Source organism: Parasteatoda tepidariorum, chromosome 1, assembly GCF_043381705.1.
Source record: "Parasteatoda tepidariorum isolate YZ-2023 chromosome 1, CAS_Ptep_4.0, whole genome shotgun sequence".
Lineage (NCBI taxonomy): Eukaryota > Metazoa > Arthropoda > Arachnida > Araneae > Theridiidae > Parasteatoda > Parasteatoda tepidariorum.
Genome location: NC_092204.1, coordinates 88,949,755 through 88,977,691, shown reverse-complemented (window position 1 = coordinate 88,977,691; position 27,937 = coordinate 88,949,755). Strand labels below are relative to the sequence as shown.

The window sequence follows — 27,937 nt, the reverse complement described above, 5'->3', positions numbered from 1 at the left end:
TTTTCTGGCGCTCTAATTAACAGATAAAACATATTTTGGTATTTTTTAAATGTAATAAACTCTTTGATAGTTTCTAAAAAACTGTGTTTGATTATCGGAATTATATTTTGACTAAAATGAATAAAGAAATTTGAACAAAACTTTTATTCTCATTCATATAAAAAATTTATACGAAATTGATTTTGAAAATTAAAGAAAACTGTTTCTTTTAGATCAAAATAACTGTGCCTGAAAATAAAGGCAAACTTAAAATATATATAATATATATAAGTTCAAAATGAAGAATAAAACCAAAAAAATTATAGACATATGGAAAAAAAAGGGGGGGAATAATAAGTAAAAAAATAACAAACAACAGTTTATTTAAAAAAAAAAGGTTAATTAAAAAACCGGAAAAAAGATATAATCTTTTCTTCAGCCCACACGATTATATCCGAAAAACAGATATATATATATATATATAAAGAGTCCTAAATTAGACTGGTGGTTTTTAAAACTAGCAGGGAAACAGTTTTAGAAACATCTATTTAAGTTTGGTCATATATTAAAAAAAAAAAAGTGTCCTAAATTAGATGGTCAGTTTTAAGAAATTTATAACAGGGAAACAATGGAGGTAAACGAAACAATTGATGCTGTAGGGTAGTGTTTCCCAAACTTATGACTTTTGTGTACCCTTTCTAAATTTTTCGTAACGGTGTGTACCACCAATAAAAAAAATGAATGTATTTTTTACTATAAGAAAATTGCACAAAAGTTAAAAATCACAACTGGCTGTTGACAACAGTAATTAGTAACTGTTAACTCTGCAAAAATAGCTAATAGAAAAATACGTAATCGTAAATTCTCGTGGCTAGCTTTGTTTTTAAATAAAATTTTTTGAAATTTTCATTCGTTGTAAGATATTTTGCATAAGAACGCGTACCCCCACTAAGCTGTTTCTGTACCCCTGGGGGTACGCGCACCACACTTTGGGAAACACTGCTGTAGGGTATAAATTTCTCTTCTAGAGTTTCTGTTTGGAGTACAAAAATTCATTCAATGGATAGCACATCAAGTAGTAAACTTGGAAATCAAAGAGAAACAAATGAAAATCATATCACAATTTCTCAATTTTTTTCCCCTGTGAATGAAAACTACATTACAGTATGTTCCATCCCTTTTATAAAGTTTCTTCAATTGTCCTAAAAGCAGGGCAGAGATTTCTCCAGGAAAAATAAAAAATAGAAGCTAAAAATGACTAATACAATTTTAGCGATAATAATAATATAAAAAAGCTTTTAATTTAAAAAAATAAAATTAAGAAGAAAAAAATAAGTAAAATTAATAAATTTAAAAAAAATTAATAAACAAAAAAAAATTCATACATAAAAGAAAAGCAATTTCTCGTTCACATTTACTCTTTAAAATTAACTATTTTCCTTTTATTTATTTTAATATTATATTGATTCTTAAAATTTACAGAACTTGTCATCACACATAACTAATTATTATGTGTAACTATGAAAATATAGTTTGTTGTTTTGATTATGATTAGATAAGAGTAAACTGATGTTTTAAATTTTTATTATAGCATTTTAAATGCTATTTACATAATTATAAAATTAGGATTTACTATGCTCTTTTGAACTAAGCACTGAAAAAAAAAAGAGTCATTTTAATTTTTTTAGAAATTGAAGTGTTTCCTTACTTGCTTTATAATGTTCTCCTATTAAAAATAAAAAAGAAGTTTTAAATAGCTTTGATAGTATAATTAGATTGCAATCATAAGCTGATTTAAATCATTGTTAACATTTTATTTTATAAAAAGTGAGGTTTTTTTCCCCCACTGGATTAAATTGCCATCTTTGCCAAGAAGAAATATATTTTTTCTTGAAGAAATCTATATTCTACATTTAATTTAATCATATCACTTTACTCAGAAGAATTTCTTATTAGACATGTAGAGCAGGATCAATTGAAAACTAGACAAGATATTAATATAGACAGAACGAATTAACAGTGAATATATCTTCCAAAATATTAAAAGTTTAGAAATAAAAATCCTATTTTAGTCCATCAGAAAGGCAATGAGGGAAAAAGACTTCCAAAAAGAGGTGAAAATAGATATTTTAGAAGGAGGGAGGAAGACTAAATCTTTCAGCAAAAAATAAGCACCTTTTAAGTACTCTTTAAGAACTCAAAAGATAATTTTAAACAAAATGAAAAATAATTTTGAGACTTTACATGATCATAATAAAATAACTAGTTTCTGACAACGAACTCTTTTCTTGATTATATTAGTCGTTATAAAATGATCGAGAGATTTTTCGGTTCGATATCAGAGGGTGGAAAATGAAGCCTGAAATTGAGAATATCTTGCAAAATGCAGAGTTGCACATGAGAAAGCAATCATCTCACCGAACCCAGTTCAGTAGACGCACATTCAGACTCGCAAGTATTTCATCAAACATGTAAAATAACGGGCGCTTTCATACGCTATGGACCGGCGGTACGCCTATATAGATTGTGGTTAAATAAATTGTGAAAACGTTGAATAGAACAATGTGAAAGGCAGGCTTTAGCATAAAACATGACGAAAATAGACATGGTATAAAAAATATCATTTTGGAAAGATAAAATTAAGCACTTTTTAAAAACATCTAATTAAAAAAGCACCTTCAAGGTATTTTAAAAAAATTAAAATCGAAAATAAGCACCTTTAAGCACTTTTTAAAAACACTATGCACCATGACCTAGGAGAGAAGATTACTCCAGATGAAACTGTAATCCTCTCCTCAAAGAGGAATTTGGTGGAAGAAAGAAAAGTTGCTTTTCTCCCTTACTCAAAGGTTGAAAGTGACTTACGTTTGGAAGGCAATGTTACCAAAAGTAATAAAGATTTTTAAAAAATTGACTCACACTTTCATGGATTGAAAAATTAATAGCATTTCTTTTTTAATTGGTCATTACGATTCTTAAATAAGAAAAATCGATTCAAAGTAGGATAAGCCCGTCACTGACTTTGCATGTTAAAGGCAGCTTAGTGCAACACTTTTAGCTTTCTGCTTAGTGCAACACTTTTCTTATCTAGGGCATATAACTTTTCCTCAAATAATTATAAATCAACTAGTCATCTTTCTCTGCCAATGGACTCCCAAAACAGAGAAACAGCAGTTTTTTTTTTTTTTTTTCAATATCAAAAGTACTGAAAACAAATATAATACAAAATCAAATGCAGTTTTACTAATCTAAAATATTTGTAAAACAGACAAATAGTTTATATTAGAATTAATGAATAAATTTTAAAAAGTAGCAGTTTGGAAGGAAGTGATGAAACTTACTCTGTTACACGACAATAAACATCGAATGTGAACCGACCAATGGCAAAATAGACAAGTTAAAATTTGAATAAAACCTATCACTGCCAAAATTATCAAGCCGGCTTCATAATACTCCGAAACACCATACTGAAAAACGAACATATAAAACCATAAGAAATACAGAATGATGAAAGGAAGTATGTATCCATGTAAAATAAGTGATCTTGAGCTATACAAAGTGACATTATCAACTAAATCATCGATTCCATATGTCTTCGCCATCTTAAAAACACATCAACAAAACCTTTAAAGGTTTGTATGACAGTTTGTAAATGTTTGTAGACTGATTTGTTATTAGTTTATAGCTTTTATATCAAACAACGTATAGCTAGCAAAGCAATCTAGCTAAATAGTTAGGTCAAAGCGAAAACTGCATTTAATTCTTTTTAAAGACAAGAGAGGGTAAAAGATCCTGTATCTGGTCGACCAATACAAACAGAAATAAACAAACGTGGGAGAATGGATCGTGATTACTCGAGTATAAAGATCTTGGAAAAAACAGTTCAACTGGCTCTTCCTATAACTTTTATCTCAAATGAGTTTTCAGGTGTTTTAGAGACACTCGAAACCTGGAAAAGACAATACAATCCTCAATTAGAAGGTATTTTAGTCAACTACAGCAACGTGTATTTGATGTCTCGCGCAAATAAAGTCATCATATCCAGAAATGTTATCATTATTGATGTTAAAGCTATGTTTCACATATTCTGCCCTAAAGTGGGTGATGTTGTAAAAGGAAAAGTCAATCGCATCACTCCGGAACTTGTCGGTTGTATTATGCATGACACTATCAATGCTACTATCTATCTCTCTAATTACTGTCCAGTTGAGGCGAAAAAATTCATTCGAATAGAACGTGAAATTTTATTCGAGATAACTCATTTTAGTTGTTTTCGTAATGAAGTTCGAGTACAGGGGAAAATAACGCCTGATTGTCTTCGACTGATGACTGAGCTATTTACTGATGTTGAAGAAGAGGTGCTGACTAACTTTTCGTTTCAAAATGAAAACACGATCACTAATTATAATTTTTCTAATGAGATTGAAGAGTGTCAAGTGTTTAAAAGTGAAATTTCTACAATTGATATTGACGAATCACCTGCAGAACTTAAAGAAGAACCAAACTCTGAACCTGTGCATAAAAAGTCTAAAAAGCGCAAACTAGATACAATAAGTGATGAACCCAGTAAAAAGAAACGTAAAAAAGATGCCTCTTCAGAGTTTAATATTGTGAACGGAGCTTCTGCAATATCTGAAGATGTACCAGTTCTTAAAAATGAAGCTGGAACCGATGATGAGTCAAATCTTAATAATGTACAACCCATCCTCAAAAGACATAAAAAACAGAAACTGTCAAAAGATGAGCAGCGAAATAAAAAGCCAAAGAAAGAGAAGAAATCTAAAAAAAGCAAAATTATAGCTACCGGAACTGTTGTTAAATCAGATAAGAAAAAGCCAAAGAAAGAGAAGAAATCTAAAAAAAGCAAAATTATAGCTACCGGAACTGTTGTTAAATCAGATAAGAATAAGTTAAATAAAAAGCATTCCAAAAAAGACAAACATAATATAACAGATAAAAAGTTAAAAACTAAGAAAGGACACAAAAAAGCAAAGAAAAAGAAACTGTCAGATAAATTATTAGATACTAATGTACAAATAAAATCTGAATGAAGAATGTTATTTTGTATTTTTAAGTAAATAATAGTTATTTTGCTCATTACCTATATTATTTCAAACATTGGAGGGTGACTATTTTAAGAAATTTATTGAATTTTCACACTTTTTAATTTACGGAAAGATATCTTGTATTTACTTTTACCAAGTTAGCACTTCTTTTTACCTATTGTTTTTCTTGCCATTTAACCACGTTTTCTTATTTAATGGGAAAGTTACGTATTACAAAGAGATTTCTAAACTCTTTTTCTATTTATCTTATTATTTCTATTTATCTCTTTTTCTATTAACTTATTTATCTATTTCAGGTAGAGCCTTGTGTTGTCTTTTAACATGATTAATTTTAGTTTTAAATATTAATAAATATAGGAAGATAAAAAAATTTTCAGTCCTGTTCTCTGTGAATTTCTGCAATAGCTCGCAGCCTTTCTCATAGTGTATAATTATTTTGTTTTGAAAATTTAGCTTATAGTATTGTATTGAAATATAATTTCTTATAAATTTGCATTAGAAAAGAATAAAATAAGAAGAAAACTAGAAGAAAAAATTTCATCACCCAAAGAGGAGATCATAGTTTTAAAATTCTGAAGTTGGGTTTTTGACATGATGCTTTAAAAACCTGTTAAAAAGTGTCAAAAACTGTTGAAATACATCAAAAACTTAGAACAAGTTTCTTTTTTGACATTGAAGACATTTTATTAGATACTAAATCATGCGCAATACTTGCATTGTGCACAGTACTATACTTCTTTAATTATGATTTATACTATATTATATATAAAATTTTAAAAAAATTTCAGAAATTATTGAAACTATCAATTAGTTTTTCTAATGGTAATCTTAATATTTTTAGACCCATATTATAATTATTTGGCTTTTGTTACAGGTAATAACTATGAGTTGTTAAGTATTATCAATCTAAATATTGATTTTAATTCTTTTGTGCTACAATTTAGGCAGATTTTTTAGATGAAGTGAAATTAAAGTGTTCAGTTTGATCTTAACCTATAATTTTTTTTTATTGATTCTCAACATTTGTCATTAATTATATTTAAGGGAGCAAAATATGTTTGACCATGTGAACAATGATTTGGAAGAAATTCAAGCAGCTATGGGAAAAGTTTTGGTTTAAAAAAAATCCTAAAAATTTTTTATTGTTAAAAAGTTTGTTGCCTTGCAAAACTTTTTTTTTTTTTGTTAAAAAACATGTCAATTTGTGTATCTATTAGTTTGAATTTCTTAAATTAATAAGTGGGATCTTAAATTTAATGCAATAAATTATTATTATTTCAATATATTTTGATTTCTGTTATTTTATGACACATATGCTGTTTATTCAAGAATTGTATAAAATCAAGAGAATTGTTCTCTTTTATAAACTTTATTTTCTAAAAACATTTTGAAAAAGCTATTATACTGAAAAAAAAGCTACAATTTTTGGGGAAATTTTGATCAAAAAAGAAACATTCCTTTGAGGAAATATTAGACTCCTGCACTCTTACTTTTATATACTATATGAATATTATCCAATATATTAATGTATAATTAGATTACTGATTCGTGAACTAATTATAATTTATAAGAAATATAAATGTTTGTTTAAGTAAGTTAATAATTTTTTAAATCAATCAATTCAAAGATTTAATTAAATTACTATTGATATTTAGTACCATTATTACAATAAATTTCCTAGTTACGTATCGTATTGTTGTGTTATAATAGCTATAGTACATCTACTTTCTGGACTAAATTGTTTTGAATTTTGGTCTTATTCATCGAAAACTAAAGAAATGAAATGAACGAGTTCAGGTAGCTTCAAAACTTTTTTTTTTGTAATTGCATGTTTCTGCGAAAGGAGGAGTTAAAATGGAAGAAAATGAAAATTCATTTTATAAATAATGAATGCTGAGTGTTTTTTTTTAAATTATTATTATTAAGCTTATTGTTTTTGTATTTTTATTTTCAATAATTTAACAGATGCAATGAATTTCAATTTTACTAATTTTTATTTATAATTATTTAATATTTTCCTACCAAAATTTGGGTTTTTTACCGTAATTGACAAAACAAAAAGGTAGGTACAGTACATTATTTACGTCGCACTAGAGCTGCACTGTGGGCTATTGGCGACAGTCTGGGAAACATCCATGAGGATGATCTGAAGACATGCTCTCCCAATTTCGATCCTCTGCAGAGGGAGTTGGTCTCCTTTGGCCTAACGACCTGTGCACGAGGTCGAGCACTTTTATTTATAAATACTTCTTCTTCTTGTATACAATAGCTAATAATTATCCTTACAGGGGTGCATGACCTTTTTGAGAGAAGGGCCACTTGCATAGCAGATTGACAAAGGAAAGGAGGCAGACATATTTAGTCATGTTGGCGGCAATTATGATAACTTTTTATCTTAAAATTGGTGTTCTAAACACTAAATATTTTAATCAGTAAACATAACATATTTTCAGAAAATTAAATACTTTTAATTATTAGAATTTATTCAATAATAAAAATTTAAAGGTTTTTTTTTTGCTTTTTATCAGTAATTGATTTATCTATATATATATTTGGGGGAAAAGTACATACCGTATATTCCGGCGCATAACGCGCCCCGTCGTATAACGCGCCCCGTCGTATAACGCACACCCGTAATTTCTAATTACTTTTTTTAAATTTTAAGATATACTCTTCGTATAACGCGCACGAAAATTTGGATTGTACATGTGCGATATCTCATCTTTCAAGATCGTAAATAAAAAGTATTTTTCCCTATCTTTTGCAAAAATAAAAGAACTGAATTTGACATGTATGTGAGGGTAGAATTGAAAGAGCAATAATGGGATTCTGGATGGACAAAAATGGTGCTAAATTGTGGGTAAAAAACATCTGGCAAATCCGTCCTGGCTGCATAAGAAAACCAGAAAGCCTTTTAGAGTGGGACATGTTTAGGTCCCACCTTACAGATAATACAAAAAAATTTTAATAATTGTAATTGATAGCGGAAGACGAATATAATGAACTATTTATGTAATAACGAAAATCAATGAAGTATATAGGTAAAGGTATGTTATTTCTTTAAAATAAAAGTATTTTTCTATATTTAAATTTTGTTAATCTATAATTTTTTATATTCGGCGTATACCGCGCACCCGTTAATTCCAATGTTATTTTTTGTATTAAAAGTGCGCGTTATACGGCGGAATATACGGTACATATTTTAATGAGTAATATACATTTGAACTAAATATTTTAATTAAAGATAATTTATAGGGTTTAAGCAAAAACTGAAAAATAAAACGAAACTATTATTTTATAATACATATTAAGATACAATATTCATTTGGTATTATGCCGGCCGAGTGGTTAGCGTGCCTGACTGCGAAGCTGATGACCGCGGGTTCGAATCCCACTCTGGGCATGGATGTTTCTCTCTCTTGTGTTGTCCTATGTTGTGTGTGATGAATGAATGTGGCCCACCCTATCAACGGGTTTGTGGCGTGGGCAATGTTACTCACCTCCGTGACTTTGGTTCACAGGTGCTCAATGGGTAACGCAAAAGGAGTAACAACTCTGGCATCTTCCAAGGCGACACGAATAGTTCAGTGCTGCTATTCGAAAATATATGTATATATATTTGGTATTATACTATATTATTGCTATTTCTTGCCTATTATTTGAATTATTAGATGTTTAATAAATTTTAAATAGAAAAAGGTTTTTTTTTCCCCCCTAAAACAAATCATATAAGCTGCAAGAAATTTTAAACAAAATTACAAACATCAAGTAGCTTGAAAATTCGTATTTTCCTCCACTTATCGATTTCTCCATGTTGCAATAACATGGTATTAAAATATTGGAATTCTTAATTGTACCATGTACAAATGCTTAGCGCTAACCGTCGATGAAACGACGTAAAAATAACTTATTTTACAATGTAATATGCATTTATTAATAAAGAGTATCAAAAAGTGATTATTTAAATGGGCAATTAGAAATTCACGTGTCATAGTAACATCATAGTTAAAATAACGGATTGGAAATAACCGGGGGGAAATTGCTTATATGTATTAACAATAAAATCAGCACGAATAAAGCTCATTATTTAAATGCTTGATTTAAAATTCGCAAGTCGTAATAAAATTCGGAATTTTTGAAATTTCTGTTCCTGTATCATGTATTTAAGACATTTCTGTTAGTCAGAAATAAAATTCTCAAGTAAAATATCAGTGAAAAGCCATTTTAAAATAGCTGTTTGTCACCAGAATTCATAAGATCCTGTATTTAAGATAATCCTTGACAAAATCTGTCCAGTGAATTTTGTCGCAGTTTCAAAACTTAGAATTATAAAATGAAGTATGAACCAATATTCTCAAAATATATATCTATATATTTTCCTATTTATAGAGAAGGTTGGCATTACATTTTGTTTAATTTCTGATATTTCAAATAACATTTTGACTTTTTCAAACAATCCTATTCAAAAACAGCATTAATGACATGATTGGACTTTTGATACTTAGTACACTACATATTATTAAACTGTTATTGTTATATATGTTATTATTATTATATATTTAAGTTAACTTTTTGACCTTTTAATGGATTCTATTCGTGAACAGCATAAATTGGATTTTTGATTTGCGTGTTAATATGACAACGTACATAGTACATAAATATGACATTACCGCAATTAATGAGATGTTTAAAAATAACAACGATTCTATTTGTTTTTAAAATTTTATTACCGGCGAAGTTTAAGACTTCTAATCTTCAATTCTGTGGCCTTGTTATTTTGAACCCAACCTATAAAACAAGGGAAATCCTGAATCAAGCATTGGGACAAACTAGCCTGCATGGAGGACTTTTTGATGGAACTAACCCACATTAGCGTAACATAGAGCAAGAAACCACAAAAGCCTCCCAATGGTTAGCTGACCACAAGGGGATTTTAAACCATGATCCATCTACTGCTCTGGATACTTTACGTCAGCACTGTGATCTCTTCAAGCCGGAAGCAGAATTCGTATAAACCAACCGGCCACAGCTTGGACTAAAACCTGGATCACCTCATTGAGAGGCGGGAGCTTTATCTCCTGCCCTACCATGGCTGAAGCTTAAATATTAAAAAATATATATATATCATAACTGTTTTTTAAAATTGCCTGGAATTTTCGTTAGCTGGATCGATCGATCATAGCATTGGTAAACTTTGTTTTTGCTTATATCATATTCAAACAGTACTTTTTTTTACTTAAATTTTATAAATGGCGACACAAATCAATTAACAAATACACTAATAAATTAATCACGATAGGAAGAATTTTTTTTTTAAAAAAAAACTTTCATGTTCATTAAAGATTTTGGCAATTTTTGACTCTTCCTCCCCCTTATCAGCATCAGCAAATCATAAACCCTCTCCCCTGGTTGGGTGTGTATGCATTATTTGAATAACCACAGTACGGCAGGAAAAAAAACTATCAAAGTGCATAAAAATATACCAATAAGTGAAACATAATTTTTTAAAAGAATAAAAAGATTGAGACATTTTATAATACATTTATTAATTTTCTTTTGTTAAATGCTATAATAAGAATTTGCTTGTATAATATATGAACATACCGGTAAGACTAAAGTACCAATTCGTACATAAAATACTCAACTAGAGTGACAATCATAGAATAAATATAAATAATATCACTAGCCATAAGTAAAACAGATCTAATATAAATCTTATCAAAACATTTTTCTAGTAAAATATAAACAATTTTTAAAAAAAAACAATAACACTGATCGCAATTAAATCCTTAATTAATGTATATTAATTTTAATGAGCAAGAAAAAAACAGTATATCAAATTTTAATGCAAAAACTTTATTTTACTAGAGTGACAATCATTGGATAAATACGAAGAATATCACTAACGATAAGTAAAAAAATGAAACGGATCTAATACATATAATTATCAAAACATTTTTGAAACAAAGTATAAGAGAAAAACAATAATTAAATCATTAATAATTTAATTATTAAATCATTATAATAATGTATATTTGTTTTCTGAAAAAAAAATAAAAACAATACAAATCGTAATGCAATAACTTGTATTGTTTTTTTTGATAAGTTAATAATCCCAGGGAAAATATAAATACAATCAATAATCATCAGTCAAACAATAAAAGAGATCTAATAGAAAAATTATGGATCCACTTTTTCAAACAAAATAATAACTATTTCAAAGAAAAACAGTAAAATTGTTTGTAATTAAATCCTTAACATAATGTATATTAAGTTTTTTAAACAAGGAAAGAAACAGTATTTCAGATCATTGGCATGAAATAACTTGCATCTATTTCACTAGACTTGACTAGAATGACAATCACAGGGAAAATATAAAGAATATCTCTAACCATCAATAAAATGATAAAAGAGATCTAATGTAAAGATTATTGACACTTCGAAAATAGTAATTATTTCAAAGAAAAACAATAACACTGATCAATTAATTCTATCTATTTTCATAGATTTAATAAATAAATTTGTAACACGAAACAAACAGCATTCAAAATCAATGAAATTCAAAAACTTATATTTTAATGCAGTAAACTAACGTGAGAAAAACTTATTTATTATTCACCGGTGGATATTTTTTTTCAAAGAAATAATTCTCAATATGAAACAAAAACATGTTTTAGGTATATAAAAATATACAAGAAAATTAACTTAAACAATAGAATGGAAAGTTTTGTGGACGTATGTCAGAGATAAACAGGGGAATATTTTGAGGGGTTGACTCCTAGAGACACTTGTTTTGCTGAGATGTCAATTTTATTTAAAAGCCCTCAATGGGAATTAATTCATTATTATGAAAGAATGGAATGTTCTTTTTATAAATTTATGATTTTCTTTACAAATAATTTGCAATGTTGTGTTTAATTTGAAAAAAATAAAATACCATGAATAGTTTTCGATCTAATAACCGTATTTAATTTCACTGATTTACAATTTTAATGGGTTTGAGATGGCATGCTTTAAATTTCTGATTAATAAGTGCAAAAGATATTTTAAATTACAAAACCAGTCTGAATAAATACCTTTTTTATGGATTTCAAAACTCAATTAGCCAAATATAATATTATTAAAAAAATTCTTTCTGATTTTTTTAATGATTAAACATAAAAGTACAAATATTTTATGTACTTTTAAATGACAAAATGCAATGTATGTAAACCTGCAAAACAGTTTCTGAGCAAAGAAACTTTAAAATAGTCATATGTGAAATGTTTTGAAGACAGAAATCAAAATCCAACAAAGTAAAAAAAGTATCCTTATTAAGAGAGAACATTTTTGTGTCCGATTTTGTGAAAAAATACTGTCTACACTAATTAATTGGTACATCTTAAGTATATTATTCGAACAAATTAGATTATATTTTAGTACAGAAAAATTTGATCAGTAGTTCAAAAGTTAGAGAAGATGCTTTCTTTTATGAGCTGTACAAACTCATTCATAAATAAAGCCTTTAAAAAGTAGCAATTGAGATGCACACTCTAACTTTAGCAGAGGTTATTTGAAATGCAAAATTCCTATGCATAAATAGTAAATAATCTTCTAGCTATCTATCATGAATAAATTTGTAAAAATTTCAGATGAATTATTTTAACTTTTCAGATATAAAGTTATATTATTAATATAACTTTATTATAAGTTATATTATTTTGAGTTATAGAACTAAATTTTGAAGTTCTTCAAAATTTAGTTCTATGAACTCAAAAATAAATAGACAGGCATCAGACTCGTAACAACAAATTTCAATGATAGGATGATTCCCTGTTTTCTGCAGGCTTAAAAAGATATAATTAGAATTTTAGTCTATATTGCCTATTTAGAAAGATGACATTTATCCATCCATCTTGTCTTAACAAATAAGATGAAAAAATGTTTTTGCCCAATCAAATTTCCTTGAAATTTTATGACAAAGACAACATCGTTAGTGTCAAAACCTTGCAAGTTTATTTAATGAATAGAGTTAAAATTACAGTTTTGACCAAGCATTTCAATCTTCCTTTTCAGGTCTTCCCATACTGTCTACTGCAAGTGATTGAGATAACATTTAAAGAATAAATGTAGAGTTAAAAAAGAGAAAAATTTCACTCTTCACAATTCTATGGAGGCGATTTTACTGCAGATTTGCTAAATACTTAAGAGATATATTTCTATTTTATTATATTTTGAACAAGATATGTGTTTATCTAAAATGAGAAGACTAAATTAGTGAAATACAATTGAAATAAATCTAAAAAACAAACTATCAATTTTTTTTTCTCCAAAATAACGAAAGGACACTAAAAATATACTGTTAAATGACAGTCAATACAGAAAAGTAAAACAGGATGAAACTTGAAATATTTTAACGGTTATCACAAAAATAAATTATCAAACAAAACAAAATATCACAATTGAAACAACAACAAAATTTTTAGTGAAATAAATCGTGTAAATAATTAAGTTATGGTTATATATTTGAAACATCTTAATGTTAATACTTTTCACCGCATTCTTATAAGAATACTTCTACACAAAAATACAACAAATACACTAAATTGTATTTTTTTTAAATCTGAATTTGAGATTTCTAAACAAGTGTAACTCACTTTGAAATAAAACAAATTTTGTAACTGAACCTTTAACTGACATTAAAAAACTTATAGCATATTTTGTCAAAGTATCACTTAAAGTCATTAGAATGCAATTGAGTGAACCTAATTAGGTCTAATTAAAAATATAATATAGTTTGTATTGCTATAAAGTTGATATTAATTACAAATACACTAATAATGCACACTTTAAAGCAAAAGAACATTTCAGATACCTAAGAAAAAAGTAAATAAAATAATAGGAAAAATCTAAAAAAGAAAAATATAACTTTGTAATAAATGAAATGAAATAATTGGGAAAAGGAAATATAGTAGGTAATCATTATTATTTCACTATATTATTGCAATATAAATGTGTTTTAGAGGACTTTATTCAACTTTTGCCAAGCTTCATTTAATGTTTTGACTTAGGTTTTTCTTTTTTTTTCAAATTTATTTATTTGCATTATTATTAAATATAAGAATAGAATAAAATTTTATTTGTTGAAAACCAAAACCTCTTAACAAACTGGGTCTTAAATTTAAAAATACGTAATTTCATAAGACAATATACACATAAGTATACCAGGTCGATAAGTTCTCATACAGTAATTATATCAAATGTTCGTATAAAACAGAGATTTCATTCAGAGAGATCATTTTTTTTTTAAAAAATATGAAGGATTAAGAAATAAAAATAATAAATTAAAGATTCTATCGCACCATACAATAAAAAAATGGTGCTTGGATTTCAAAATGCGTGTTCAATAATAGTTATGTAAGCTATTTCAATGAGAGAAAAATTTGTGTGAAGTCTATAAAATAGGAAAGATTTTGGTAATCAGTTATTATTACTATCAACAAATGGACCGGAATATCCTGGTTGAGAGGCCATTGGACTCGTGTTTTTAGAACAGGAGTTAGAATCCCGCCGGCTAGAAAAATATTGTGTATTAAATGGTGACTGGTGTACATTAAATCTGTCTGGGTCACAAATTCCGTACGGTTCCCATAACAAACCAATACTTCTTGGGACACAAAATTGGAGTTGGATTGTTCTCTGGTTCAGGACAAAATCACGATCTGTGGATAAATGAATGGATGAATGACTGGGTCCCCCCTGTAAAGCGGACTGTGATGTGTGTGTCTGACTGAAATCTTATTCTGGGCAATAAATGGCCCCATTGAAAAAGAAAAAACGCACCCTCTGCCTTAAATTTTATTAGTTTGACCAAGCAGGATTGCTGGTACAAGCGTCATTAGAAACAACAACAACAAATAATTTCTGTAAAGTGGATTATCCCGATGATCGTCGCAAAAAAGGTTTGTTTTCCTAAGTGAATCCATAAATGCATTAATTACATAATAAAATAAAATGCATATTGATACTATCTTACACATTTCAAACTATTTAAAATAATTTAAAGAAGGCTTGAATTTAAATGGTTGTTGGCATTGGCAATAGAAACAACATCAATTATTATCAACAAGCTGGTGCTCTTTCGCACGCCGAAAATTCTCTGGATCTAAATCAAATGAATTATTTTGGTTGGGATATTACCCTATCAATACTGAATGATGCAAAATGCACAACTTCAGAAATGTTTGGATATACTTTGTACATTAAGCGAGTGTTCAACACTAAACATACCAACACTTTACTACACAATACAGTATACAATAACCGGTCTTTTGACCGGTTAAGGTATGTTTAGTTTTAAGTGAGTATGGAAAGAAATTTCTATGAATGCATGCTGCTTATGCTAGTTATGAGAAAAGACTAAAGGGTATGTAACAAAGAACTAAAAGATGGTACATAAAATAGTTTTTTCCCCGTAAATAATCGTAGTTTTATCACATATTGGAATTTGTTGCTTAAAACTGTATGAGAACTTATACACTTTGCATAATAAAACTTATGTCAAAGTGTTTTATTATTAAAAAGACATTTCTACATTAGATTTTTCATCTGTAGCATGTATTTTATCAATAAACAAAATTGAAAAATGTTTTCGTTATTTATGTTAAAAATGTCTCCCTGAAAAACTAACTTTAAAAACAAAAATTATGTGTGTGCTTCATAATTAGTGAGTTTAGTGATGAGACTAGAATACAAATTACCAATCAATGCAAAATATCACTAAAATGGTAATAATGATAGTTAAAAATAATTACACTGACTAGAACTTTACATGAAATAAACCAGTAGAAATAAAATACTGATTAACAGAAAAACCTGGATACCAAAACTATAGCATTTCTACTTAACCAAATTGCAAGTCAAAACTTAGAGGCTGAGAACTACTAGTCCCCAGCTTGTAAATTTTTGACTTGCAGTTTTGATTTAATACTTATAATAAAACATAAGTACAATAAAATAACAGATAAGAATTTAAATAAATACTTACATAATAAATACTTTGATAAAATACTTATACTATTTTTATTTTATTAAAATAAAAAAGTATTTTACTTTTTCCATACACAGAATCTTTTTACTACAATGCGTATACAGTATTTAATTAATACATAATATACTCTTTTATAAACAATGCAAGAAGCAAGTTAATGATCTCAGTTCGGAAAAATTTTCCTCAAACTTTATAAAGTCCAGACAAGAAGACTTCTCATAAATCCATGCCATTAAGTACAAATCATAATATATCTTTTTTTTTTAATAACAATTGAGAAATCAGGTGAACTTTATAATCCACTAATTTTATTAAACATTCAAAATGGTAAGTAGGAATAATAATAAATCAACAGTTATTAGAAAATTAATATAATTCTAAACAGTTATAATGAATATGAAGGAGTTGACTTAGCATTCAAACTAATGTGAGCAAATTATCATTGCTCATTTTTATATTAAGGGCTTTGATGTTAAATATCATACAAACTAACTAACTAAAGTGACATTTCAAACAATTTATGTCATTTCAAACCATTTATGTTATTATGCATAACAACCAGTTATTATATGCTTCAAACAACTTATCATTTTAACATTAGCATTTATACTTCATTTCAAAAACGAATTACAAGAAATTAATTAATAAACCATTCCTATCTAAAATTAATCACCCTTAAATACAATTCTTTTAGTTTATAAATATCTTCTAATACATTTACAAAACATTTTCTCCTCTGTTTTAAATAGTGTTTTTGTCAATTATAATAATTCACCTTTTAAATTTAATTATTACTCTTTTCATTAAATCTTATTTATAATACAAGTATTTCACACAGTTAAACGCTAATAAGCTACCAACACGTGCATAAAAATTAAGGATATAATTATATTTAGATATTCAACAACTTTTAAAGGAAAAATTATGCTACTCAAGATATCAAACTAAAATAATGGACAGCTAATTACTTTTTACAAAATTCATACATTTCCTATTATGCCTCACTACATTTAAAATTATCTTTTTTAAATTAAGTTTTACAAAAGAAAAGATTTTTTTACCCTATTTCACATAAAATTTCAATATATTGACAAAAAGACATATAGCAAAAAAAGCAAAGACTCAAAATAACTTTTGATTTAATGGTGCACATTTCAAGTACTAACATAAGTAATCCAGTAACCTGTATGACTATTTGACTTTCTTTCTCTTCTTGATAAAGTGAAGTAAGATAAGCTAATTAATTAATCATAATTATCATTAAAAAGTTCATGTGAAACAGCAATATGTAAGTGTACAATTTTGCACTAAATTCTCTTTTAAATGTCCACCTCTTAGGAAAATTTATTTAGACATTAAATTAATTTTCAACGAAAAAAGATCTTAATCAATATGATATAAAAGTTCTTAAGCTTTAAAGTTCACATTTTTTTTCATTTTAATCAGTAACAAAAAAAAAAGTTTGTTAATACAATTTGCATCACATGAAATTACTTCAGAGGATCGTGATTTTTTGTGACTAATGAGTGCAGCAGTTTCAATCAAATTTAAGTTCACTCCATATTTTCAATGTGCTGCATATTAGAGGGAATTATGCACTCAAGTATATTTCATGATTTATGGTAAATTTTATTTACAGCATGAAAATCTAACTAATAGATCAAAAGTTATTATGAATGTACGCTTTTTTGTCACATTTACATTAGACATAAAATACTTATACATTAAAGATATTTTTGACATTTGAAATTAATAAATTAAAAAAAGTAATTAAGGTTAAAATTTGATATGTTCATGCTGAATTATTATAGCATACATCACAGATGCAAATAAAAAAATATGTAGTACTAAAAATACTGATGAAAGCATTATGAGCTTGCATGCATTTCTTTCTTCTTTTTTTTCAACTAATTTGTTGTTGGAAGACATAGCAGCTTTGTTTCGAAGGCCCCATGGCTAAGAGAGTAAATTCAAGGTTCACCAGTTTGACAACATAATAAAGAAAAGAGCTAAAAAATAATAAAAAAAGGCCTAAAATAGAAAAAACAACATTAAATAAAACTCAATGCAAGGAATTAAATATAGATTTTACACAAATTCAATCTGAAATTTTCATGTGAATAATCTACAAAAACTTAAATTGCAAAAACAAACAAAATTGAAAACAAAATTGAATGCATGTAAAAAATTTTTGCACCACAAATTTAAAAAATAAACACTATGTTTAGCCCAAATTTACTTGGCAGTGTTGTAGAAACAAGAGCGTGTTATTCCGAGGAATTATTGTATTGCTTTGGAAAACATTTATTATGATGGGATATTGTATGTAAAACTTAAAAATCATTAATGTTTTTATTAATACAAATTCCTACTTACTATGACTAAAAGAAAGCACTGGTTTTTACTGAAGAGGAGATGCTTTATGAGGAATAAGACCTTTACTATATCCAGTTAAAACTTCGTGATAAAATGCATGCACTGAAAGAAAAGTCTAAATCAATGTATAAAAAGAGACAAATGACAGCAAATGAAAACATTTCATACAAATAGGACGAAAAAATAAATGCTATACTTCTCTCGCATTGATTTTAAAAAAAATATTGAATTAATGATATAATACTTTTTTAAATTATCTAAATTATCATTGGAATATATTCTACTTTTGTAATGAGCTTATTGTAAAAGTAAATAGTTAAATATACCATAATACAGTCAAACTCAACATCAGGAATTTGAACGGAGGTGCTAAAAATTTAGTCGCATCAAAAATTCAAGATATCAAAAATCGAATTTTTTTTTGTTGCTGCAATTCAGTCATATTAGAAACTGTGCTAAAGTTTTAAAACTTTTATGACATGTATTTACTTCTTTATTTCAAAAAATTTCAATATTTTTGCTTTTTCATGATCTTCATTTTCTAACATGCTTCTCTTAATATTCTGATTCTTCCCAAATCACTCCAGCTTGGGACATTATTGTCCATAGTAACTATTTCCTCATTAATATTAGCTTCTTTTGAATTCATAAAATTAGCAGCTCTTTCTTATTTTATGCAATATTTTTAACACTTTCATCACGGCAATGACATGCCTTTTTTCTGAGCTTTGACTTCAACAACATCACTAAAATTGAAACAAAAAGCAAATTCCTTTAAAATTTGTTTAGTTTACTTTAAAAAAATAATAATCAATTGCAATCAATAACCATATTCACTAATGCAACAATAGAGCACAGAGAATATTCATGGAAGACAAGTTATCTTGTCCGTCGCAATGAAAGAGTTAAACATACACACATCTTTCCTGTCATTCTTAAGGAATAATTAATTTTTTTTTTTTAAATATGATTTTTTTTTTTCTCAAGAAAATTTCTAAAAAATTATTCCTAAATTCATTTAAGAAAAAGTTTTAAAGATTGGAAGTTAAAAAAAAATTTTATAATTTCTTCGGAAATTAGAAAACATATGTTGGCGATCAAAAATATCTGAAATCCAGAATCAACAAGAAACTATTTAGCTAAAAATAGTTTTATCAACTGACAACATAGCATATGGGTAGAGAATTCAGATTTTTTTTTGTAACATCGTAAAGGTCATCTTATTGAAGTTTGTGATATTGAAAACATCCATAATTGTATTAATTGCATAATTCGAACAATTTAAAACACTAAAAGAACACAAAATATTAAAATATCTATTTTAAAAAAATTAACAAAATACATTTTATGCTACTTTTAAACATTTTAAATAACTGAACTTTCATTGAAATGTAAAAAAATATCAAAAAATGCTTACAGATAGATCTGTTGGGCTCATTCAAAATTTCCAAGCCACCAAATGCAAATTTATCGAAGCTTTCATGTTGCCATAAAGCATATACTGTAAAAAGAAGATATTCATGTATTTGGAATGAATATACACATTTTAAATATGCTTATTCATAATTTATTATTCAAAACTATTGCAATAATAATGAATGAAAATGTTAAACATTCGTAGCAGCTTTAATTAAATACTTAGTTACACAACATAAATTTAAAATTAAGGTAAATATAAATAGTTAAAAGAAATAAAAGTTACTAGGAGGCTTCGCCCCCTGCTCGCTGGAGCTCGCCAACCCCCGGAACTGCTTTTAGCAGTTCTTTTCGGATTGCTTCGCAATCCGATGCTCGCTTTGCTCGCTCATTGGATACGTTCTTAACGTCTAGCTTTTGTATACTTTTTTTAACACTGAAGTTCCGAAAACTTTTCATTGTAGAAAATTCTAAACCTGCACATTTCAATATTAATTTGAAATTGCAAACAGTTCACATATTTTTCTTAATCACACTATTCTAAATTTCAGTTGTTGAGAAAAGTAACTGTTGTAAGTTTTGTTTTAAAGTCTTTCCCACCAGAGGGCTAAAACCATGTGTTTTAAAACAATATGAAATAGTACTGAACACCGGATGTAAAGCATCAGCTTCGATGAAGATAATTTTGTGAGAAATTTTTTAATAATTCGATGAGAATTCACCCGATTAGACATATGATGCTCGCTACATGCTCTTGCGCACCAAAGCCTATCAATTAAAACGTATTAGCGTTTTATATAATATACATTAGCCATATGATGCTCACTACATGCTCTTACGCGCCGAAGCCCATCAATTAAAAATGAAAACTGTTGCCAACGCGAGAAAAGAGATATCATCGGTTTTATTGATACATACGTACGTATTAGCGTTTTATATAATATAGATGTTTAGGCTAGAACAAATAATGCAGGGTAAAATACAAATAGTTAGCTGTAAGTCGCTGCAATTCTGTAAAAAGCATCATCACGCTGAAAACAGTGATAAAACATAGAATTTCTTAACTTGAGCCAGAATGATCCTATTAGTTTATAGTAAAAAAAGTGTGTGTCTTTAATTTTTAAATTTGTACAATTTTTTTTACATAAAAAATCAATCTTACCAGTATTATGAGGTCCAAAAATTGAAGTAAAGCAACCAACTAAAACAGAATTGGCATTTTTTAACTTAAGAGAACTGAGTTCCATTGCGGCTTTTAGTCTGCCATCCCAAATATCAGTGTGGCTATTCATATGAAATATCTGTAATTCATATAGCCCTGTAATAAAAATGCATATCGCTATAGAAAAACATTTAGAAGATACATTTAAAAAGCCAAATAAGGCAAACTGAAAAGTTTTTAATTCAGAAACAAAAGCCATCTTCAGAAAATGTTTACTCGCTAGAACCGGTTCTAGGAGGCAATTACTTGAAATTAAACAACATAATGCTTTTGTGTTGACTATTTTCTGTTTTTAATGGTATAGATATGCATCCCACAAAGCACTCTGTAACAGGAAATACAGTAACCCTCCATAATGAATATCTTAAAGAGAGGTCCGAAAAGAAACAACTTTTAAAAAGATGTCTAGCTAAACAGTACTGGAAGATCTCTTTGCTGTAAAATATGTAGCTAAGGCACACCACATGGAAGTGGATCTATAATCCCTTCATTAATTCAATTTAAAAAGGAAAACACCATAGATTGATCTTTTAATTAATCAATATTAAAAGCATTTTTTCAAATGACTAAAACTAAGCTAGTTTGGAAGAGAAAAAAGGGGTCTTTTGAAAACCATTAAATAAACATGTTTGACACATAAAAAAAAACCATTTATATTGAATTAAATTTTTAAAAAAAATTTAATAAATTATCAAATAAAAAGTCATTATTCATAGAAATTCTATAAATGACAAAACATGCTATATATACATAATAACACTATATTGTAGGTTTATTTTTTCTTTTCAATGAAACAACAATTTGTCCAGAGCTGATGCAACAAAGCATTTTTTGATAAGCGATATTGATAGTCAGAAAAAAAGACTTAAGTTAATGATTTAAATTTGAACTAGAAACTCACATTCAACAGAAAAGAATAAAAACCAGCAGGGTTTTGCAGTATCTTCAAAATCATGGACAGTTTAATAACCAAGGAACAAACTCTAACAGTGTTTTAAAATCTCTAAAGTGTAACAAAGAGAAGGTGATTTTAAAAAAACTATCTGCAACTAGAGAAAGGAAAAATAACAGGTTTCATCCATGTATTAGAGGTTGGAAATGTAAATAATAACACTGAAAAAGGCAAGATTGAAGATTATGAATATTTATAAAAGATTTAATGCCATATATGTTTACAAGTATCTGTGATTGTTTTTATACTTACCTCTGTTAGTTGTAACTTATTAAATTAATTCTAAGTTTAAAGGCAGTGCTTAACTGAGACTTATCCTGCATGCAAGATAATAAATCTCCATCCCAAAGTACTGCAGAGCCAAAACCAGTAATGGATTGATTAAATCATTTTAATGTATATGTTGACTTTGATGGGTAATGAATTAAACAAATAAATAAAAACCATGTTTCAATTTAATAACTTTCAGTATGGAATACTTTACAGATATAAAATTTTTTATAAAAAGAAAATAGCTAAGCGCATACAAAAAAATTAAAAGTTTTGGAAAATAAATTTAATTAAAAAACAATTAAAACAAACCATTTTTGCTCGGCAAAGTAATTAAACTCCATGGTAGCAACATCATTGTAGCATTTGTCTGAGATATATACATAGGAGCAACTTGACTGATGTAATTTGTTTGCCATTCTTTATCATTCGCTAACGCTTTTCTAACTTTCGCTCGATGCTCATGATTATCTAAAATTTGCAATGAACAAAAGTAAATTAGCAGTTAAAAAACTAAAATATAAACTTATATGTTATGGACTCATAATATGTATTTACTAAATTGCAAAGTAAATCCTTATGAATAATGAATAGGAAATGATGGCCAAAGGGAAATAGGGAAATGAAAGCCAAGAAAAATGGTAAATAATTAGCATATAAAATAACTCAAAATTTTCTTCCCAACCTAGATGCTCTAATATAAATGAGTTTTTTTCTTAAATCCTTTTCACATCAAATCTTTTACAACATTGTAAATTAAAGTACTGGGGTTCTTAATTGACATTGGTGCATAAAAGTGCCTTTTTCTGTTGCAACTTGAAAGACAAAAATCGCAGTTGTACATGAAAACAATCTCGTAGATATGTTGGAGCTTTCCAGGTTAAAATTTAACTATTCCTTTATGTGAATAACATAAAAAACTGTATAAAAACAAACTTTATTTACTGCTGAGTTATGTAAAAACAACAGAACTTTGTTTATTTCATGTGCACATTACAATTAAAAAAATAATTTTGAGACCTCTTGTATTGTACACTTGGACATAATTCAAACTTTTTTACACTATATTTATGACTTATTTAACTAAAAGAAGTATGTAAAAAAAAGTTTTGCAACAACAGCCATTAAACAATGGAAAATTGCTTGTATATAGTGTTTACTTGGATTTCAATAAAGCACTATTAGGATAGTTTCAGTTATAACTAGAACATAAATTAAGAGATATTATCACTTCCCCTAATGCTTAAGATGTGACTAGAAATTAAGATAAAGTATAAATTGTTTTACAAAACTTCTTAGGAAAAACATTTAAAAAAAACTGCAATACGTAAGTGTTTACATATAATAACAGCTTTTCAGATCATAAAATCTTAATTTTGCATTTAACTATTTTTTTTTTTTAATTTTAATTTTCTATCTTTAGAATAACATAATTACACAAATAAGTGACATGCACTTAAATATTTTTAATTTGTTAAACTATTTTACTACTTCTGAAATAAAGACAGAAAACATAATTATATTTCATGAGCTGCATGATTATTGTACATTTATAAAGTCAACATAATTTAGTGAGATACAGACATGTGATTGCTGAATGAAGAAATAATTGGAATTTTCTTTTTCACTGTAAAGATTTTTTTAAACTTTAGTACATGGTTTAGTCGGTTGGTTGGCATCGTATCCTCTATTGAATCATATCTCATGGTGTGCTTGAATAGTCTTTGCTATTTCTATGGCACTAAATGAATATTAATCTTCTTCTGTAGGATAGTTTAAGAGGTGAAGGCCTGAGGCGACTGCAGGGCAGTTAAAAACACAATATAGGTGTGAGTTTAACATTAAGACAGTTGCCACAGTTTTGAGTACATGATTTAGTACTCTTGCACATAGAAGATATTTAAAAGACTGTCAAATTTTAAGCACAAAAGTAACATTCACAAAATTTAAAGAGGGAAAGAAATTTTTTTATCTAATAATAAGATTGAAACACAAATTTACAATGGCATTGCGTGCGTTGAAAAGTGATTACTGAATACGCAATTAGAGATTCTCAGGTCCTAATATCATATTAAAAATTAATTCTATCTAATTGTAGCCAAATTTAAAAAAGGGGGGCATTGAGTTCACATTGATTAACTAATTATTTTGTTATGAATTGGAATTTTCCACAAAATTGCTACTCGTTAAAATATAAGTTTAAAAAACATTAAAAAAAATTACAATAATTTCTAGTGAAAAATCTTTTAAATGTTCACCATTTCGGAGTTACTTTTAACACTACCAATAACTTTTGTCTTACACATAACTTTAGTGTTTGCATCCGTAGTTCATTAATTCTTTCCAAAGCCATGCAGGAATTTTTTTCTCGAAGTTTATCCGATGTTGCGCTTTCTCTAACAAATTTATGTTTAAAAAAAAATCATTATTATGCGTGGTTGAGAGCTTGAGAGGGTGCTAGTAAGAGTGGAATAAATACCTCGTTTGAGTATTGCAAAAATTAATTATAAATTAATTTCATATAAAATTCTGAGAAAATTTTGTTGGGATATCAGAATTTCTAAACATTCTTTACAAAATACTCAGAATAGAAGATATAACAAACTAAATTTGTTGAAAAAGTATTAATGAAAAAACTGTATCGCAAAAGAATTTTTATAATACTTATGTAGAATCTAAATTATAATAATTATATTTTTGAAGACAAAAATTAAACTTTTCAAGATCTGAGACACATCAGAATAAATATAAAAAAAGTATTCCCACAACAGTCCATTTGTGAGCCAGGGGGTTAAGGAGAATAAGGCTTCCTAATTTCATGACCAACGGCATGATTGTAGCAATGTGGTCAGTACTGCACACAGGCAGCCTTTACTTCCCAGACAAGTTGGTACCCATCGATCTGAAGGTGGGTGAACTTCAAGCTGCCACTGGGGATAAGAATAAATAGATCTGAACAAAAAAAATCATAAATTGTTCAAACAATTAAATAATTTATTTATCCTTTAACAATTACATACAGTGTGCAAAATGAAAAAAAATGCCAAATAACTTCTGATTTAATGATCACATTTTCACATGATCTAATGATCAGATTTCAAGATTCAATCGTAATAGCATAGAAGCTTTAGCTTAAATAGGCTAATTAATTATTGCCGGCATAAGTTAGGAAATCGGAAAAGAAATCTTCTTTTCCTGAATAAACAAACCCCTTTTTCAAAAGATTTGTGTTCTTAACCTTTAAAAATATGGGGGGGGGGGTGCNGGGGGGGGGGGGGGAGTAGCTGCAATCTGAGATCTCGAAAGCTTTCTGAATAAATGAAAAAGTTATGCACATAATTATTAAATTCCTTTATCAAAGATAATTCCATGCAAAAAAAAATTCTTAAGAATTATTTATTGTCATTAATTTATTATTTAAAAATTTTGAATAGTGAGATATAATTTTTTTTCGATAATTTTGAATAGTGAGATGTAAAAATATAATTTCAAATAACAAAATACAAAACTTAACAAAGGTGGTCGAAATACAAGATTTTTAAAATTTGATAACTCAGAAACTATTTGACAGATTTCATTCAAAATTTGATCATTAGATCAAAAGTTTTTCAGTGTGCTTATTCTGTGCACTGTACATATAATGCAGAGTGAAAAGTAAATTAAAAATTTAATGTCTCACCATATTCCCAAACATGAATAACTTCATTTAATGCTCCCAATTCAGAACTCCAAAATCCAAAAAGCTTTGAATGTTTAATACGAAGATAAAAATTTTCTTCCGTAAATTTTATATAATCTCTGTAATATTTTGGACGAACTTTGTAGGTCCTAATTTCATATATTTTCTGTGACTCTTTCTGATTTAAATAGAGTTTATCCTCGGCTTCTCTTGAGGAAGAGTTCAATGGAGGAATGCAAAGTGTTCTTTGAAGGTTATAACCATATTTTAGACCAAAATTCTTCCAATAAGGGAGTAATATCTGGAAAAATACAAAGTAAAGATAATTCAAGATTATATAATATGAAATACAATTTAAATTGTCTATCTTGAATATCAAGGGAAATTTAAATAAAAAAACTCAAGACAAAGAGATTTTTAATTATAGAGGTATTAAATAAAATCCTTTTAAAAAAGTGTTACTAGTTTTTCTTGCAACAAAATAACATTAACATAACACAATAAAATGACATTTTTGTCACGAAAATAATCTTCAACCTTTATAACCAAAAATTAGTGTTTCAATGATCCTTCGCACCCAACCAATTAGCCTTGTAAGGCTATCACGAAATGCAAATCCATCATTAAAATTTTTCTGATACTTAGAAAAAGTTGTTAAGATATAAATCTCCTCCTCTGACTTTTTCGTAGTCACTTTAGGTACATTGAAGTGCGCGTTGGTCCTAATACTTGATCCCTTGTTTTTTGGGTTGGGTTCCAAATCTCAATGCCTTGAAGTTGAACATTGAGATAGCTATAAAGCAATAAATGGGTTAGTTTTTTAACCCTTAATATAAAATTAAATCTCTGCACCTGCTAAGGTCTCGCATGTTACACATCAAGGATACAGAAAATTCTCAGATCCTAATTTTTTTCCCAGAGCATAATATTTTAGTTTAAAATTTTTCCAAAATTCTAATTTTTTTAAGTTACAATAGCTTTTTCAAAATATTTTTAGGAAGTCTGTAAGTGATTAAAAAATTTTGATAATAAATTTTTCTTTAATAAAGAAATAAAATAAATTATTTTTCACAATTCTTGAATAAACTAGCATCTGTGTTAAAAATAGAACACAAAATACATTGAAATAGCAATAATTCATGGAGTTAAATTTAAGTCCCACTCATAAACTTCAAGAATTCAAACTAATAAAAAAAATTTGAGATATAGAGATATTTGCGTAATAGTTCACATATCAGAAAGTATTGATTTACTTTTGAAGTTTGTAAAATATTTTTTCACAAATATTCATTCATCTGAATTTAAATATAAATAATCTACACCCTTGTAAAGATATTGCTATTTCTTGCAAAGTCAGGTAATTTTTCTGTCACTTGTGTTATTGAAGAAGGAATATCTTTGAGCAATGATTTCTGTAATATCAAGACAATTTCTATAGTTTTTAATTTTGTAACTTCCACCAAAATTCAAGATACAAATGTTTTAAATGAAATTTGCTCAAGATAAACATGAAATACACTGATTTCAGATTTTAAATGTATTCATTTTCAGAAATTTTGAGATAAACAGGCTTTTGAGATAAACATATAAGATAGTTTAGATCCAAAAATTTATGACTCAAGGAAGAAAATTTAAATTAAATATAAAAGTAGAATGAAGAAAAAAGGAGAATTACTGAATACCTTCAATCAAAATTGGATATTAACTTTAAACTGAATATTAATCAACAAACATATAAATTTTAACTTGTGTGGATAGTACTTATAAAGACTTTTAATAAGAACAATAATAGTAAATATTTTAAATATTTGATGACTGTTTGACTGACACATATAGTTGATCTGAACTACATGAATAAAAAAGAGAAACAGTAATTTCAAGAGAAAAACAATTGAATAAAAAAATTTTATTTTGCAACAATTTCTTTTTTTGAATATATATATATATA

At 27.4% G+C, this 27,937-nt stretch overlaps 3 protein-coding genes across 3 annotated transcripts in view; 1 reads left to right on the top strand and 2 right to left on the bottom strand.

Moving 5' to 3' along the window:
* The window catches only part of LOC107454632 (endoplasmic reticulum transmembrane helix translocase), a 49,722-nt gene extending 46,141 nt beyond the window's left edge, over positions 1-3,581 (bottom strand). Inside the window, exon 1 of the mRNA XM_043040758.2 lies at positions 3,321-3,581. Within this exon, the coding sequence (XP_042896692.1) occupies positions 3,321-3,581 (261 nt within the window). The remainder of the gene's footprint in view (positions 1-3,320) is intronic.
* A 237-nt stretch (positions 3,582-3,818) lies between these two features.
* LOC107454644 (DNA-directed RNA polymerase I subunit RPA43-like) lies at positions 3,819-5,076 on the top strand. The gene has a single exon (XM_016071893.4). It carries the CDS (start codon positions 3,819-3,821, stop codon positions 5,028-5,030), a length of 1,212 nt encoding a protein of 403 aa, XP_015927379.1. The 3' UTR covers positions 5,031-5,076.
* Positions 5,077-10,570: 5,494 nt separating this feature from the next.
* The window catches only part of LOC107454652 (protein NipSnap homolog 3A), a 19,309-nt gene continuing 1,942 nt past the window's right edge, over positions 10,571-27,937 (bottom strand). The window contains exons 2-7 of the mRNA XM_016071909.3: positions 25,990-26,290; positions 22,623-22,781; positions 21,029-21,184; positions 19,868-19,951; positions 18,451-18,552; positions 10,571-18,105 (exon numbers count right to left, since the gene is read on the bottom strand). Of these exons, the coding sequence (XP_015927395.1) occupies positions 18,476-18,552; positions 19,868-19,951; positions 21,029-21,184; positions 22,623-22,781; positions 25,990-26,290 (777 nt within the window). The 3' untranslated portion in view covers positions 10,571-18,105; positions 18,451-18,475. The remainder of the gene's footprint in view (positions 18,106-18,450; positions 18,553-19,867; positions 19,952-21,028; positions 21,185-22,622; positions 22,782-25,989; positions 26,291-27,937) is intronic.